The sequence below is a fragment of the Python bivittatus genome, unplaced genomic scaffold (assembly GCF_059951505.1).
Source record: "Python bivittatus isolate LINGU-HERP-01145 unplaced genomic scaffold, Pbiv_v1 ctg000840_np1212, whole genome shotgun sequence".
Classification (NCBI taxonomy): domain Eukaryota; kingdom Metazoa; phylum Chordata; class Lepidosauria; order Squamata; family Pythonidae; genus Python; species Python bivittatus.
Genome location: NW_028277113.1, coordinates 21760052 through 21778905, shown reverse-complemented (window position 1 = coordinate 21778905; position 18854 = coordinate 21760052). Strand labels below are relative to the sequence as shown.

Sequence of the window (18854 nt, the reverse complement as noted above, 5' to 3'; positions counted from 1 at the left end):
CCACACCAGTTGTTTGTAGTTCACTGAACATTATTTTGTGCTGAAGTCTTGAACTATGCCTGCCATTCTGGGCTATCTTTCAGCTGCTATGATCTCCAGAGAAATGGCATTATTCTTGCATAGAAAGAGAAAAAGGGAGGGTTGGCCTGCCTTAACAATGACTCATATGAAAGGGAATCCCTGAAGAATGATCAAGTCCATTCTTGAACCTGAAGTCAACAGCAGAAGTGTGCTCTCAGCTTAACTCCTTCAACACAACTTTTTGGCAAACAACCAGGAGATTCAGGAAAGTTAACATCACCTATGGTGTTCTTTATCTCTTACTCGAAATGAAATGACTAGGCAATAGTATTTGTTGCTTAAAATATTTATCTAAAATGGGTATCAAAATAAAGAGACATGTGTTGCAAAGATGCTAATCTCAAACCAAAATTAATATCTAGATGACAGTGCTGGAGGAAGATTGCTATCCTGCAAGAGACACAGCTTCTCTTCAGAAGCATGCTGTCATTTCCTGAGACATGTTATAGTGTTGTTGAAAGAATGGTGGTGTTAATATTTATTGCTTGCGCATGGAGATACATTTTCCAGTGATGAAATTCAATATTAAATATGCATTCAAGAACTTGATCACCAAGTTGTAAAGAGAGCAAGAGAGAAGACGTCTGCTCTGTTTTAAAGGTTCAGCTTTCTTAAAATGTTATTTTATTTCCAGGAGTGATTTCAGCAGCTATTTTGGTTTTCATAAGTTCTTGTTTGCAGAATTTGGTTCTATGGTTCAATTTATCTCACTGTTTTAATTTAGTAGACTTGTGTGAATTTCAGAAGAAATAATGAATTGATTTGGGGGACAGCTTCTCATAACATTAACCTTATTGATATGTTTGTACGTGTACCTGCAAAATACTTCTTCAAAATGTGAGAAGTCATTTCATGGCTACTTATGTTATTTATTGCCATTTACTTTGTACATTTGCAAAATAGAGCATTTGTACTAGCACAGTATTGCCTGTGAGAATATTTATAATTTATTTTCCAATTTAAGCACCTACGTATTTACTAAGGATGATCTTGCAGAATCAGTTCAACCAATAGAAAACATGATAAGCTTAGCTCTGTCGAGTGAACCTTCTATTTCAGATAATAGCTTGATATAATTAGCAAGGAATGTCCTATTAGAGGAGTACAACACATTTGCAGTAGAGCTGAAAAGAGCAATTAGAGCATCAATTTCAAACTCTTGCTCAGTTCAGGGATCCAAACTAAAGCATACGTGATCTCACCTCTGCTTGAACACATCCAATTAGACAGGCCCACTGTCTCTTTGAGTAATTGCTTCCTCTGTTGAGCTGCTCTTACTATTAGAATTAGGAGATGGATGGATGGATGGATGGATGGATGGATGGATGGATGGATGGATGGATGGATGGATGGATGGATGGATATCTCAGTTGTAGTCTGCCTTTCTGTAACTTAAACCCATTATTCCATGACCTGTTCCTTGGACCAATACAGAATGGGTTTTGACCTTCTGTGTGACATGTTGCATGTATTTGAAGAGGGCTATTACATCTCCCTTGGTTTCTTCTTCTTAAGGCTAAACATACCCACCTCCTTCAGTCTTTCCTTCATAGCACTTCCTTTCTAATCTCCTGACAATCTTCACTGCTCTTCTCAGAACCTGTTCCAGTTTCTCTGAATCCTTTTTAAAGTGTGGTACCCAGAATTGGACACAGTGTTTGGTCAGATTTCCACAAGCTAGAATCTGACCAAAGCAGAATAAAGTAGACATATTACTTCTTTTGATTTGAAAGCTATTCCTCTGTTGATCCAACCTGTATTTTATTTTCTTGCAGTCACATCATGCTGCTGACTCATAGGGTGTTTGCAATCAAATACTATTACAAAATATTTTTCACAAGTGTTATTACCAAGCCAAGTATCCCCCATCCTATACTTGCACATCTAATTTTTGTTTCCTAAGGGAATAACTTTGTACTTTGTTAAATTGCGTCATATTATTTTCAGACCATTTCTTTAACCTAACAAGATCATTTTGAATTTTATTGTTGTTTTCTAAAATATTAAGTTTCCTACCCATATTTTTGTCACTGGCAGATTTTATAAGCATTTCCACCATTAACAATAATATTGAAGAATAGAGGGCACAGGATTTAATCTTATGGCATGCCTCTTAATAGCTCTCTTCAGTTTGATGATGCACAATTGATGAACACACTCTGAGTGCAGTTTTCAGGCCAGCTATGTATTCATTTAATTGTCATGCCATTCAGCCCACACTTAATTAGCTTGCTAATCAGAATATCATGGAGTACATTTTAAAATGCTTTGCTGAAATCAAGATATATTATGTCTATAGCATTCCCACAATGGTGTTACTCAATCAAAAATTAATTATTAGATTAGTCTGGCAAGACTTGTTCTTGACAAATCCATGCAGACTAATTACCACATATTTTTCAAAATACTTACAGATCAATCTATTTATTATTGATGTAGAATCTCCACAGGTATTAATGTCAGACTGACTGGTTTGCAGTTCTCTGGTTCCTCCCCCCCCCTTTTGAAGGCATCCCTTTTTGAAAATAGTACTAACATTTCTTGCACTCCAGTCATCTAGCATTTCATCAGTACTCCAGGATTTTTCAAACACGATACATGAAGATTCAGCCAGACCATCAGCAAATTTTTACTGTACCTAGAATGCAGTTCATCTGGCCATGGCGATGTAAATTTTCTTAGAGTAAATAAATATTCCTGACCATGTTTCTCAGAATTCATCTTGTTGTTTCCAGTTTTCTGGTGGAACACATACTTTTTGTTGGAAAATACTGAAATAAAAAAGGAGTTTAGTAGCTCTGCTTATTCTTTTGTTACTTTTAACATTTTTATTGTCTTGAATAAGCAGCTAGTATATGGATCCATTTTCCTTCCTTTTATTCTGAACATATTTAGCAGCTCTTTTTGTTATTCTTAGATCCTTTACCACCCTCAATTCATTCTGAATTCTAGCTTTCCTGACACTCTTAAGGTTTTAGGCTAACTATATAACCTACCTTGATGATCTGGTCCTGTTTTGGTCTCCTATATGTGTCCTCTTTGTTGTTGTTAGACTTGTTTAAAGTTGTGCTTTTGGTATCTTCTTTTTAAGGAACTCCACTATATCTTGAGCATCTTCCCTCATGAATTTCCTCTGCCATGGAATCCTAGTTATTATTGTTTTGAATTTATTAAAATCTGCTTTTTAAAAAGTCCATGTTACATGTTTGACTATACTTAGCCCGTTTCCCTTAAAATCAAAAATTCAACGTTACATGGTCATTTTCAACCAATGTTCCTGCTGTTTCCATTTCCTCAGCTACATTTTCCCTATTGGTTAGTATTAAATCAAGGATAGCTAATCTTCTTGTACCTTTCTCTATCCTCTGAAAGAGAAAGTTGCAAGCAAGTAAGTTGTCAATAAGTAGTTAAATGGCAATCTATGTTCTTGTTTACCCTTAGGACCAAATTATGTGTTGTTGACAAAAATGGTGCAATAAGAATGGATTAGGTCTCAAATTTAGCCTTTTTTACAATCTCTCCTAAAATTTTAGCCATTTTTAGAGCAATCTAAAATTAGTAGAACATGTCATATTGATTGCCTTGTTTAGATAGTTGACAAAATCTTGAGTGTTAAATATTTCAACATTTTTAACAGTTTAATTGTTAAATTACTAATTATGTTCATCAATGGTTGGACCCTGCTTCCGTATATCATCATCCCTAATATAGGAAGAATATCATTTTTAAAAAAATAAGAAATACATCTGGATTGAATCCAATATATTTATAAAAACAGGAATTGCCACAATTTCTGTTCAGATTGATATTTTATCCAATAGTAGGGAATATGTATAGCTCAGGGTTGAACTGTAGGATTCTTGGTGTTCTCTGAGCTTGTTTTTTTGCAGATGTTTCATTACTAGGCTAAGTAGCATCACCAGTACATCAAATATATCAAATATATTTTTCATTTGAATCAATTTAATGGTATGACTGTGTTAATTTTCTTTCAACACATGTCCAGTGAATTTTGTTTTTCCATTTGTTCTTTATTTAAAGCACTTGTATCTTGTTCTTTAGCCTGAATGATTCACTGAATGGTTTATACAGAATAATAGCAAGACATTTCATCCTCAGATTTACAATCTAAAATGAAATAACACTGAAAGAAAAAAAGATGTCAGGCACCATTTTATTTATGTGTTTATTATTATGCCATCCATAGTACAAATGGCTATTCAGGTGGCCATCCAGTGTCCACCACCAGCCACAAGGAAGTACTGAGGGTTTTTTTTGTTATTTTCTTTGCTTCTTCTGTATCAATATTTTACTTCTCTGAGAGGATAGATCATAAGAATCATGATGGAGTCAGGCATTCCATAAATCTAATAAATAAATATATTTCTCCTCCTGTTTTTTAGAATGGGATGCTAATAGGAACAAGATCTACTTGGAGATCAGATCCATGGACAAAGCATTTTTAATTTGCTTTTAGCAAGTGTGGTATTTTATGTTCAGTGGAACACAATACCACTCCTGTGTTCTCTTTTTAGTGCCCCTTTCTGCAACTTTACCAAGGGAATAAAGGAAAGTAGCACTTTGCTATCTGCAGCTTAAATTATATGGCTTAAGGTTTTTTAAAAAAAAGATGATGATGATGATGATGATTAAAAACAAACTTAAAAATAAAGATTATCTTGAAACTGACATGTCCCTCAGTTAATATAATGGTATTTGGATACAGACTGAGCAACAGTAGACATTTCCTTCTGCAGTGCTGCATTAGAAGGCTCAGATTTTGGCGTCTGTTTTGATGAGATGAGACGTGGAGACTAGTGAGCAGACTTTTGGCTGCACTCCATTTGGTAAAAGATCTTACATTCCCAGAGATCTTTCCACTGGTCTTTCCATTGCCAGTAGCAGTCACAGTTTAAGGGGCAATTGGCCAAAACAGAATCAAGTTTCAAACTGGTAGTTAAACTGTAGTTCACATAATAAACTAAGTGGCAGAATATCTCTTGAACACATACCTTATGCATAATGTTGTTTTCTATGTCTGACTCTCAAACAGAGGCCACCACACCCTTTTCGTTTGCTGTTGTGTCAATTTCTGGGTTAACTCACTACAGGCCTAAAAGCTTCTGCCAAGAAGGAGGCCAGAAACTGAGAACCATATACTTCAGAGCATAAGAGTTAAGATGAAGGTCACTTGTGCCTCCATCCTAGCATGGCCCTGGTGAAAAGGGGTATCTGGCCATCCACCAGAAACAGATATCTTTAGCAGGGAGTTTCATCAGATGATGGAATCATTGCTCTGTAGAATCCTTTCACTCATGTGCAGTAATAGTGATGTGACTTAGCTAGTAGGAAATTCATTTCAGATTCTCCGAAATCTGCAGCACATAAAAAGAGTAAAGATAATATGGGATGCTTTCCATACAGATGATAAAATACCATCATTACTCACCAAATGGGAGCTTTCCCAACACAGTGTGAGCTAGTTGAGGATTATGGAGATAGCAGCCCAGTGCATCTGGAAGGTTGAAGGGCATTGCGCAGTACTTTTTTTAGATAAGATCAGTGTTTATTTTAAATAGTTGTATTATTTAATCAGTATTAGGATATTATTTAATCAGTAAAAGGATATTTTTAAAGCAAAAAGTATGTATAATCTGGATTTTAAATGCAAAGCCAATTTAAGACATGGATGAATACTGGCAGTGCTAAATGGTTGTTTCTAAAGAAATGAAGTATACTTACCAAAAGGTAATTTGTGAATGAGATTGCAAGCTTCCTTTGTTATTAAATGTTATATTCAAATAGCTTGGATTACAGAAGCCTTCTCTAATTTAATCCTGGGTGTGCTAGTGAAGGGCAGCATACTCATGGCCACTCAGAAATAAATTTTGGTGAATAAAGTGGCCTCAATTTATTTGGCTTAGTTGTTAGTTTACAGCCTTGGCTGGCCAATATTTTTTTCTCTTTTAATATTATATTTCTGTCTCACCTTTCCTCCAGAAAACTCAGCTTTTACCTCTTATCCTTACAACTATGCTGTGAGGTAGGTTAGACTGGGAGTGAACGACTGCATTAAGTAATTTAGTTGTATAAAAACTGAGTTTGATCTTGCAACTTGAGCTTCAGGGTCCATGACCTTTCTTCAACATAATTGCATGAGGATAGTCTAGAAATTGTGAGCTTTCAAATAACATAGCAGTTAAGAGAGAAAGCAGACAAACTGCACTTGCTATTTGTGATAGATGAAGGAAATTTTAACCAGACAGCGTCAGAAAGGTAAAGAATAACCCAGCCTTCCCCAACTGGTTTCTTCTAGATATTTCTGAGAATTCCTAGTCTGCGTGGCCATTGTCATCCTCTAACACGTTGGTGTTACTTTCTGCTGTTGCTGTTGCTCTGCAAACATCTTTTATCTAAGCAGGCAGCCGATCTAGCCTCTTTACCTCTTGAGAATTTATTGTATCTCAGAGCACAGTATCACACACTCATGTTGTCATGGCTTTAAGCTTGGTTTCCCATCTTCCTATTAGTTCACTTGAGAACCATCCTTTCCTTCAGGATTTCATCACTAGACTACAGCTCATAAAGAAGTAAGATCTGAGGACTTAAAAGAGGTGGCTGCCACTTAGAAACCAGGTAAGGCCAAGGGCCTTGGAAGGAAGTTGCCTGCTTATAAACAGGCACACAAACAGCTTTTCACACATGTGCAGCTGTGATCTGTGATGTTTAAAGCAATGCTGGGTATAATCCAAGACTTAGCTGTACATGACAGATTAAGAATGGCTAGCGCTGTCTGTGGCAAGTTTGATGGAGTTGCTAATTGATACTGTGGAGATGGAAGAATATGTGTGGTAGCTGTCAGTAAAGATGTGGTTAATGATTGTCCCACCATCATGGCTTGCTTCCCTCCTAGATTCTCATAATGCCAACACTGATTTATAAACTCAAAATACTGATCTCTGCATAAGACTTTTTTTTTTCACTGTTGGCACTAATTAAACAAGCTTTGCATGCAAAGTCTTTATAGCCTGTGAAGCCTAATCACTTACAATCATTTTAAAATGACTTTGGAACATGTGCTCTATTGCAAGAGTATTAGATGTGCAAGAGCAGAATTCAAATCTCAGCTCCGATTAAATAAGAGAAACATTTGTAGGCAAAATTAGTTCTTCAGCTGGAGGTTGATTAAATGCAAAGCTACTGATGCAATATTTAAAACACATCAGAAACAGGGTTGCTGAAGCACATTTAAACAGGATTAAATATAAAAATATAATTTCAAAGTTTATGTAGCATGACGTTCTTGGTAGCATTAGAGTAAAATCACTTATGGCACATATCTCCAACTTAGTCCCTTACAGTATATTGGATTATGACTTCCATAAGCACAGGCCAGGTCACGGTGATGGTACGGTTATAGTTCAACACACACCTGGGGGGCACTAGGTTGATGAAGATTGGCAAAAGTACCCCCTTGTTGAATTAAGAAGCTTTGCCTATCTGAATATAGTCATCTCCTTAGGGAAGATATTCCTGCATTGAATCGTCCTTCCAGCCAAACTAAATACATAGGTAGATTCAAAAGTGCATTTGATTCTGTAAAGTCAAAAAGCCACTGACATGTTGTGTGAATTCTTGCACTTAAACCCTGAAGAAAAGGAAACCAGATATTGTGGTTCTGACAATATTATCTAGCTATCTGGGTTTCATTTCCAAGCTTGTTTATAAGTAGAAACTTTTCCAAGTTACTGCTTGCTGAGTCTGCAGCCTTAAATATGATGATCGTCAAAATAGAAGATGGAAGGCATAAGGATTATGATAATGCATAGTAAGTGTACTGAGGCATACCTAGAGTCTGATCATTCATTAGGAATTCAGCCTATTTGTAGTTAAACCTCTCCCATATTACTACTGAGATTTAAATAAATATGAAGAAAAAATACTGAATGGAATACCCCCTAATACAGCACTACGTAGAAATAATCAAGGTGATGAGGTTTACAAAACACCTTTTAGTTCTTTTGCTGCTGTCTTAGAACAAGCCTTCAGTGGCTTTTTATGTGGAAATCTTCTCGATGGGTGTGGTGGGGAAGCCGTTTCTGTGACTCACAGTGCAGGGAATTCCCTGATGATTTTAGAATATTTTTATTTTTTTACTTCTGCTGAGTTTCCTTTTTAACTCTGTGGAGAATGGTTGATACAGAGTGAATTACAAAGGCCTATTCAGAGCTGAGACATTCCATTCTGGAACTTTGCTTTTATTTTTAGCCACTCAAAACTAACCTACAGAGTAATAAAATAGGGAGCAAAATGCCCTACCACTATTATCAGTGCCAGGAACTTTTTTTTTTTTTTTGGTCCTTGCATGAAAAACAAGCTATATCTCTGAATGGTGATTAAGTTACTTCTGTCATATAGGAATACTTGGATCTGTATCCTGACAAGAAAAATTGTGTTGGTGTTTGGGTTTTGCTAGTAAACTATTCTTATTCTACAGAATTATGTATGTGTGCATGCACACCTCAAGCTAGCACCCTTCTCGGCAATGCACAGAAATGCATGTTTGAAGGAGTTAATAGTGGCTGCTTCTGGTACGCTGCCAGGATGAGGGCAGCTCCAGAACTTTAGAAAAACACGCACCGTGAAGCCATTTGCATCTGTATGGTGCAAACAATGCCCACTTAGAAAAACCTGGGGACTTCAACACAGGAAGTGAATGTGAGGAGCCACTCTTAATCTGCACTGTACTCTCTAATTAAATGTATTTCAGACCCACTTAAAATGAAGGGAAAGCCTCAATTTATATTTGTGAATTTAACTTGCTCTGGGACGTCCCCCCCACCTTGCCTTCAGCTGTATAAACAGGAAGGCTCTGCCTCTGTTTGGTTAGCCTATTTCCCTTAGGTAGGAGAAGAAGCTAATGAACAGCTTCAGAAGTGTCAGGACTGAATCTCTATTCCCATGATGGATATAATCTGAGGACTGATTCTCCTGTGCAGAAACAGTTCAAGAATCTGGCATTAATTTAAGCAGTTAGATGCAGACAATAGGCAAGGACCTCTTTTTTAAAAAAAAGACATCTTCTTTTGTCAATATGCTTCTTTTCATTGTTTGTTTAGAAATCGGTTTTGCAATTGCTATTTCAGTTTTTGGACCCAAATGTTAAACTAACACAAAGAAACCTAAAACAGTTGTGTGTCAGATTTGAAAGCATAAAATATTTGATCCGAACCATACAGAAAACAAAAGAACAGAAGTCGCCAAATTCAGAGATTTCTCTCTCTTTTTGGGGGGGCAGTTGGGGGGGAGAATAGGTGGCAAAGAGAAGAGTTGAAGGATTTGCTACTTTTTGTTTTATTGGCATTGTTTACATATATAATAAGTAACATTTGGGAAGGAACCCTTCAGTAAGTTTAGTTCAAACAGGGAATGCCTGAAATGTGTCTGTTTCAGCTTTATGTTATGTCTGTAATTTGAATTATTTGCATTTTGGAAAGGTATAAATTGCTCTGGTGTACTTTCATTGGATTTTAGCCAGGCAGGGAGTTGCCTTCAGCTGTGAGTCAGCCAGGCTGATGCAGATGTGGCAGCTTTACAATGGAAACTTTTGTGGCGTATCACTCCTCACTCCTCCAGCACATTCTGACGAGAGACGGCATCTTGCATACTTGGATAGGATAACTGGCAAATGCTTACTGACATAAAACTTTTTTCCCCAGGATAAGCAAGTCTTTCAGCGTTTTGAGACCCCCTAAAAATTATTTCATCCATTCCCGTATATTTTCTTAAAAATAAACAGGCTGATCCATATATACTTACAAAACATGTTTACTGTAAAGAAGTTGACGTAGTGATCTAAGATTTCTCTCCTGGATCTGATCCCAGTCTGTGGGTGTAGAGATTTCCCTTTTGGTTCACCAGACGTAACATGAGGAATTGTCTGATTTTCCTTTCCTTTCCTTTCCTTTCCTTTCCTTTCCTTTCCTTTCCTTTCCTTTCCTTTCCTTTCCTTTCCTTTCCTTTCCTTTCCTTTCCTTTCCTTTCCTTTCCTTTCCTTTCCTTTCCTTTCCTTTCCTTTCCTTTCCTTTCCTTTCCTTTCCTTTCCCTGCTTCATAACAATTTCTCCTCCTTGTGGTTAAAGGTGCTGGATTAGGAGTGGAAGATAGTGAATTCTAGTCCTTCTTAGGCATGAAAAACAGCTGGATGACTTTGGCCAGCCATTGTCTCTCAGTCTTAGAAGGTTCTGGGAAACCACTTCAGAAATGTTGCCAAGAAGACTGCATGGAACTGTCCATATAGTCACCAGGAGTCATGAATGACTCAGAGCACCATAACTAATTAACTTTGCTTTTGTTAAATGAAATTTATTCTTATTAAGTAATCTATTCCCCTCTCCTTTTCTGTAACAGAAAAAGTCTGGAGATTCTCAAGAGAATTTTGTACTAGAGCAACAATAATATTTGCTCCTTTCAGATAACCAAGCACTTCGTACCATCCCTACTTTTGGACTGTTCTTTTTTTATAATGTTATTCCTAAAATGTACTTTCCTGAACACCATATACACTTCATCAGTTTGAAAAGTAGAAAACAGAACAGAGCAATTCCTCTTTCAGAATGGATTAAATATACTAAATCTTGAAGTTCTGGTAGCTCATTTATAAAAGTGACAGAAAGACAAATGGATATCAATTTAGATTATTCTACCCAGAGCATTTTCATTCTGCCTTACTGATGAGATCTTGGGCCAGTAAACATTTTTCCCATTTTTAATCATCATAATAACACAAGGAAACCAATTAAGATGTGCAGTCATGACTGGCCACAGTTATCCCATAATCTTTATGATGGGTAGGCATTTGACTGGCTTCCCCCTGGTTTGAATCCAGTGATAGAGCTACCACAATAATAATGTGGGAGGAAAGAATTAAGCCCTGTGCCAGAAAGGCTGTGGCTGGGATATACTTTTGCTCAGCTAGTCTTCCCAGGGTATTCTGTTAATATTGGAAGCCTGAGAACACATTAAATAGTTCACTGGTCAAGTCTTTCTAGCACAGTTGGCTACAACCAGTACTTGGTTTGGGATTTGATCTGCATTAGCCCAGGAAGCTATGATGATATACATGTCTTTCATGTGGAACTTCTGACATTACAGAATCGGTTGAGGGTTCATATAAGGCCAACATGAACACTTCATTTTACCTGCTCAATAACCCGACTCTTATCCCCACTATACACCCTATAAAAACACCCAGTTTGACATGATATAAGCCTGTGACGCAATATAAGCTATAGTTGCAGGTGAATGCTGATATGAAGAAATTGATGAAATCATACAAATCACTGCATTATATGTTTTTTAAAAGTATAAATATATTTGCACTTTTAGAAAGTATACATATTTTAAAAAATTAAAAGATAGCAGGGGATGATTACCCATTTTGCAGTGAGATTATGTATCATAAAGGGGAAAAAAAACCTACAGGTAGTCCTCGACTTACAACCATTCATTTAGCAGCCATTTGAAGTTACAACAGTGCTAAAAAGTGACTTATGACCGGTCCTTGCACTTATGACTGTCGTAGCGTCCCCACAGTCACATGATCAAAATTTGGGTGCTTGGCAACCGGCATGTATTTATGACAGTTGCAGCATTCCAGGGTCATGTGATTGCCATTTGTGACCTTCCCAGCTGGCTTCCAATAAGCAAAATCAGTAGGGAACAACATGATTCATTTAACGACCATGTGATTCATTTAACAACTGCAGTGATTCAGTTAACAATCACCACAAAAAAGGTTGTAAAATTGGGTGCAGTCACATGATGCCTCACTTAATGACTGTACCACGTAATAACTAATTTTTCCAGTCCCTATTGTGGTCATAAATCAAGGACCTGTACTTTTTTTATAGATAGTTTTCATAAATTAGACAGAAAAACCCTACTTCTTTTTATAGATAGTTTTCATAAATCAGGCAGCTCTAGAAATGAAAGCATAGAGTGAAAACAAAGGCCATTCATTGGTGACTGAAGAAAGGATTATCATGCAAATATCAATGTGGCAACAAACTTAAAATGAATATAATTTGCATTTAAAAACCCCAGTAGCAAAATAAAGAAATGAGATGATATCTAATTTCTTCCTTGCTATAAAACCTGGGTCAGTGAACTCCAAATAGTGACTTGGCAAAATATTTGTGCCCCACCAGCTAGATAACTGCTGGTATGAGATGTCTCTGGCTGTGGAAGCAGAATCAGTGGCTAAGTCCTATCCTCCCCTTTCCTTCTCTTTCTCAAGCTTCTTTTAAATAGAATTTAAATTAAATGTATTTTTCTTTATTCACCACAAAACTGGACTCATCTTGAATATCATATCTGCATGTGAGAGACAGAATAACAAAGATATCTCAAAAGGGGAACCCTCCCTCCTATTTGTGTGATTTATAAAGCACTAAGCACATTAATCTGGACTTTTCATGTTCTTGTCTTTAGATGGTCATCACGTGTGGGAAATGGAAGCCAAAACTGACAAAGAGTTGTGTAAGCCAGTAAGTGCCTCCTTTGTCTTTTGAGAAATACTGTGCTGCTTCTCTGGATGTGCTTATGTATGTGTTTCCATCAGTTTATAGTATTATGTTATTGATTATTTTATATATAAATGATATATAAATATCAAGATGAAGTTGGATTTTAAAAAAATACACATTTCAGTTCTCATTTGGCTCCCTCTCATTTAAATAATATTTTCAATCATAGTGGTTCTGTCTTTGGCTCATTTAATTACATTTTCTCTCACAGCAAAGCTAAATGTAAGGCATAACTGTAAAAGGAATGGTCACCAACCATTAATTCATTCATTTATGAAATGTATATGCCTCCCTAATCTGTTATGATTCTGGGTGACTTACAAATCCAACAATTAAGATACAGTAAAAATACAAAAAATCATCAAAACTCTGGAAACAACAACAATCATTTTTTAAAATAGAACATACCCATGGGATCTATCACCCGCTTTAACCCAGGGCTTGGAAACAGAGCCAGGTTTTAAGGGTTCATTAAATAGGGCCAGAGTGAAGACCATTACAAATAGGACAGCCATGGTTGGGATGGCTAATTTGGATGGCTTTAAAAAGAGACTGGATAAGAAGACAGACTATCAAGACACTAACTTTTGGGATGGAGGTGGCATGCCTTCAAATACCAGATTCAAGTTATCTGATAATCCACTATGAAAATCAAAATACTGAGCTAAGGGCTCCTCCACACCACTCTGTTGATGTGCTTTTCTCCTGTTCTTGAGAAGGGGAAAGTATCATTTTTAAAAAATGCTGCACTCACAGCCACAGATTTTTATCACATCTCAGCAATGAGGCTGGTAGTGATGTTGCCCTCATTATTACTTCTCTTCTGTGGATCTGCAGTGAGAGGAGGCAGAGGAGTTAGAGTGGGGAAATCAGTATGCCTGGCTATCTCTGGGCACTTGGAACGATTGGGTTGACATTAAACTCACCTCCATCCCTTTTAAAGACCTTCTTTAAAGGCAGTGACATGCCATAAAGCACCAGACTCCCACCACTGCAGCAGCCAAATGTGTCCAGGTTCTGCTGTGACAGGATAGGTGACACGATACAGGGGAGAACAGAGATGGATGGAAGAGTGGCCCCAAAGCTTCCTGGTTCTGGAGCATCAAGCAGAAGTGAGGGAAGCACCATTTCAGTACTGAGAAACAGCACAGGAATTGCAATGACAACCCTGTCCCATCTCTGGAGCTGTACTCCCAAGGGCCCTACCTGCCATTGGGCTCATCATTGCCTGTTAGATCTGGAGAAAGCCTTTAAGATCCTTTCTGGGTTCAACTTCTTTATGTTTATGCACAAATTCCATGAGGATTGTCAAGCTCATGGAAGTTCTATACTCAGTCTTCTACAAAGTCTACACTGTATTCTTCTGAAAAACATAAGAAAAAGGAAACGAGATAGTTGCAGAAGAGCTGCATAGGTACACATTGGCAGCCATAGCAAAAATGGCCATAGAGCCTCAGAGTCCTCAGCCTGATGGGAAGTAGGGAGTCCTATATTGAGTTGGCGTTCAACAGGTTGCCAACCCTCTTTAATGTCTGCATCGGTCTTCTTTATTTTTCCCACGGAAGACCTTTCCTGTTGGTTCACTTGATCCAGCTTTAGCTTGTCTCAGCAGCAAGCCGGCAGCATTATAGGAGTTCTTTTGGGAGGATGTGTCCTTAAGAACTGTTAAGTGAGTTTCCTGGAGCCCAGGCGAAGAGGCCATTCAGATGGGACCTAAGATAGGCCTTGGCCTGATTCAGGAGGGCTAATCTTGTGTTCCAGTATTCTTCAAGCAGGTCATTTGCCTTTTTCAGTGCTTGCTTGATGCACATTGGCCATTGTTTGTCTTTTCTTAGGTTTCAGCTGTTCTTTAACTGTGATTTAACTTTAACATCCTTTTATCCTTTTTTTTAGACTTTATTAGTTATTGAAATTCCACCATTCCGCAATCAGAGAATTACAAGTCCCGTCCAAGTTAATTTCTATGTCTGCAATGGAAAGAGAAAGAGAAGCCAGTACCAGCTTTTCACCTATCTTCCTGCTAATGGTAACAACATGTTTCTAATTACAAGCAGCATGAAATAAATTTTGTGTATTTTGTTTTAAAATATGCAGCAAGATTAAAAATTAAGGATAATTCTATTTTGCCATTGAATATTTGGCTTTTAAGAAACTGTCCTTATATGCAAATTAAGGAATAGCCTTGGGAAAATGTTTCTGTTACTTCTTTGCAGCAGATGTATGAAAAACCTAACCAAAGTTCTACCTCCTTGCAGATACATATATCTTCTAACACCCAACATTTTTTAAAGTCTAATTGAATAAGGTTCTGATGATACTCCAAGTCTTGATGGACTATAATTGCCATCATTCTGTGACTAGTAACCATAGAAGTTGGGGCTTTGGGTACTTGAAAAGATACAGAGGGCACACATTTACCATCCCTGCTTAAAAAAACACAGATGTCAATCAACCATGTTGCCTGGAGAAGAAAAGAGGATAGTTATGTGAACATGCTACCTTGCACTTTTCTCTATTCATCAGTTATTGGCAGGAAGTACTTTCAGCACCCTATGGAGAAAATAAATCAACTAAAGTATATGGGTGAATTAGAAAAACGTCAGATTAGGGCTGTACACAGCCCATGACCTGCTGATTACTGATCCTGGTCTAAGAGTTCAGTGCAATCTTCCCCAAAGCTGCAGAGACCATAAAAGTAAATGACCCCAAATTTGAGTTTAATAATTGGTTATATAAAAAGCTCTTCTGAGTCATTATCCCACAAACCAAGTTTCAGCTATTTAGGCTGCAGCTCAGGATCCATTGTCTCAGGGAGGAGGGCAGCAATATTCTGAACATCTCACCATCTCACACATGGTGATTCTTGCAGCACAGTTCTTTTGTTTCTGCCTTAGAGACATTTAAAAAATCCTTTATGGATTTTTAGGATAACAGGTTTGTAAGATTTGTCAGAATAGCTTCTATCATTGCAAGGACTATAGCATTGAATAGAATCCACTGACATCCACCTTTCCTTGGTCAGAAACCTGTGGAAAACTCTCACTTGTTTGCAAGGGAGAGATTTGAAAAGGAACACATCTCTGAAAAATGGTGTACAGAAATAGAATACTAATACTGTATTGGAAAAGAACATATGTTTGGAATATGTATCTTTTAGAAGCTGCATCATAAGATTTTATGGAAGAAAGAAGTACCCAAGTAATTTTCATTTTCAGTAATTTACTCAGCCACATTGATGTGTTGTATGAGAGAGAGAAGTTAGATACAAAAGCGTTAGTGAAATCTGACCAACAGTAAAAAGTAAAAACTATGTATAACTTTACGTTTTGGAGATCATTTATATATAATCTTTTCCTATGCAAACGTTTAGCATAAGAACATCATTGATAGGATCAAGAAGGAAAGCAACTCAATAGTCAAGTCCTTTTTGCTTCAAGGACAGCCCAAAAGATGATGTTCCAGTATTAATTCCTATTTCCACCAAACACATTGTGATATAAATACAATTTTCTTTGTGTACATGTGCAAATGTGTGTGTAAATTCAGAATGCAGAGTTGAGTAGGATGTATATTATATAGTACTAGCCAAAGAACTATCATATCACTGATCCAGCTCTAAAAATTCTGGCTGAAAAGTTATAGTGGAACAATTACTGTTTTTGAGGCTTAGAAATGGCTTAGTGGTTCTTGCATATATCCCAAATAATGTTTGTACTGAGTTTTGTTCTCAGTATATCAGATTTTCTTGATTCTTAAAATTCTGCAACAAGGACTTACAAATCAAAGAAACCTATATAGTACACTGCACCAGCATATCATTGTGGAGATATTTATGATCAGTCACGCATAGTCATCTGTAATCCTAAATGTGGTACTAAGGCTGTCAGAATCAGGGCTGAAAAAATTCATATAAACACGAGATGGCAGTGAAGAATGAGAGTTTTTGGTATGTTGTTGCTACCATCTAGTGGGCATCTGGATCTTTGCAGTCCTGTCACAGTTAAAACAAAATGCTTCTGCTTGGGTTCCTGTGCTTCTGGATATGTGTACATTATTTTTTTCATTCCCTTTCTTATTCCTTTGTTATTGTATTGTATTCTGTGTATTTTGTATTTTGTTTGGTTTTATTATACACCTCCCAGAGTCAGTTTAGAGTCGGGCGGTGCCTCAATTGAATAAATTAAATTAAATCAAAACTTCATTTGCAGTTTTACGCATGCATGAAATATATAAAATGCATATGCATAAAATCTTATTTGGATGTTCTGCTTTAATGGATACCCTGTTTCCCCAATATTCCAGTCACTCAAGAGTTTACTATATAAAAGCAAATTAAATAAAATTGTGCACTGATCAACAGGACAGAACTAAACTGCTACACTGTAAGTTACTGTTGTAAGTGGGAAGATGGAACAAGGAACATTGTTGCCTAACTATAAGTAGGACAATTTAGCACCTTTGTCCTGCCTCCTATACATGCCTGTAATCATACTCATGTAAGCTTTTCTTCTGCTAAATGGAAGTTTTGTGACTGGCCACACCCATCAGGAGAGCCATTTTGCAAGAGTATTTTCATAACAAAAGTCCAATTGGCCCAAAACAGGTTGGGAAACTAGTCCTATATATACAGATTTTGAACAGACAATGATAGATCATATGAACTGTACCAGTGCATAATTTCATGAAGACAGAATTAGTGGGGAGAGGTTGAGAAGACTTTTGGGAAGGCCCCCTTCTATTATTACGTTGTTTTTTCCTTCCCTTTTTTGAACCACCAATTTGTGACACTGGCAGCAGAGGTGACTGTGTTCTTATGTGCTATTTGACACCATTTTTCCCTTCCTCTCACCCAATATGGCAGAAGCAGAACAGGAAGCACAAGGCCACGGTAAGAGGTGTTGGTCGTGCATGAAATGATGAGTGAATTAGGAGAAAATGACTATGAACTCATTATCCTGCAGTCTTTCTCTTCCATTCTTTAGTTCTCTCTTTTCCCATCCAGCCCCAAATTAATAATTGTTATAGAAAAAGTACGTTGTTATAATATTCTTGACAGAATGGGGTGATTCTGATCCTCTGCATTACCAGTATGCACCCCACTAACCCATTTCCTTTAAAGGTATGATGTCCACAATAATAAAATTATTCTCCAAGTTTCTTTTAAATTACCATGGCCCATGTTTTTAAAAGGACAGCTTGCTTTTCAAACAGACATTCCCTACAGAATTTCAGTAGGGAAGGACAGAGTTTGTGGCAACATCTCAAAGCAAAACTTAAAATGCCTTTCGTGTCTAAAATTACATGCAGTTTATAATTTCATCTAATTCTACTTCTAATCCTACTAACCAAAATAATCTATCTTTTCATTCCCCCATGATGTGGATGCTAAATAAAATAATATATCATAGAGAAAATCCATATTTTGAGAATCCCAAGAGTGCAATCCTTAAATCTTACTCCCCCCACCCCTCAGTCCCTAAGAGAATAGTCTTCCCACAGAAGTTATTGGACCTGCTTCAGAGGAAACAGCTCAGTGGTTATAGACACAACATAATCAAGGAAAAGGGAACATGAAAACAGCAATCATCATCATAACTGTAGTGGCCTGCTAACAGCAGGGTGATACTCAGATAGTTGAACTGCACCCAAATATATTTTGGTATGTGAATATGACTGTGATATTTGATTGTAAATTGTGAAAGTGAAATGAAAAAGTGGGGGTGAACTTGAGTTGATTTAGGCAGCAGATTTCTGATGATTTATTAGAACCATGTGGAGAAGTAGTCTAGGGTTTTGATTAATACAATAGAGTGGATTTTCTAGTGTCTGTCCTAGACAAGTAGTGGTTGAATCCCTATTTCTCTGTGTCACTTTTTTTCAACAATAGTAGAAGAATATAATAACAGCTTCACTTAGAAGTATTGTTCTGTGGAAAAAATCTATAGTGTAATGTTTGTGACACCAAACATTATTTTCAAATGATAGCGAGCTTTTTAAAATGTGTTTTTTCAGTCAACACTTTTCTTCTAGCTAATGGCTATGTTAGCTGGAAAGGAAAGGAAGGAGGAACAATAAGAATTCTTTCTTTGCCATTTGCCCATATAATGCAGACGACCCTTTTCCACTGATCTGTACCTTGTCTCCCAAATACAGTCCCCTCAGGTGTACATCACAGAATTTCTTGTCA

General features: G+C 37.0%; 1 protein-coding gene across 3 annotated transcripts in view; it reads left to right on the top strand.

Annotated features, from left to right (window-relative positions):
* NFATC1 (nuclear factor of activated T cells 1) overlaps positions 1-18854 on the top strand; it is a 145104-nt gene that overhangs the window by 83080 nt on the left and 43170 nt on the right. For all 3 annotated transcript variants that reach the window (XM_007430175.4, XM_007430174.4, XM_025167897.2), the window contains exons 7-8: positions 12573-12628; positions 14561-14693. In XM_007430175.4, coding sequence (XP_007430237.1) covers positions 12573-12628; positions 14561-14693 — 189 coding nt within the window. The remainder of the gene's footprint in view (positions 1-12572; positions 12629-14560; positions 14694-18854) is intronic.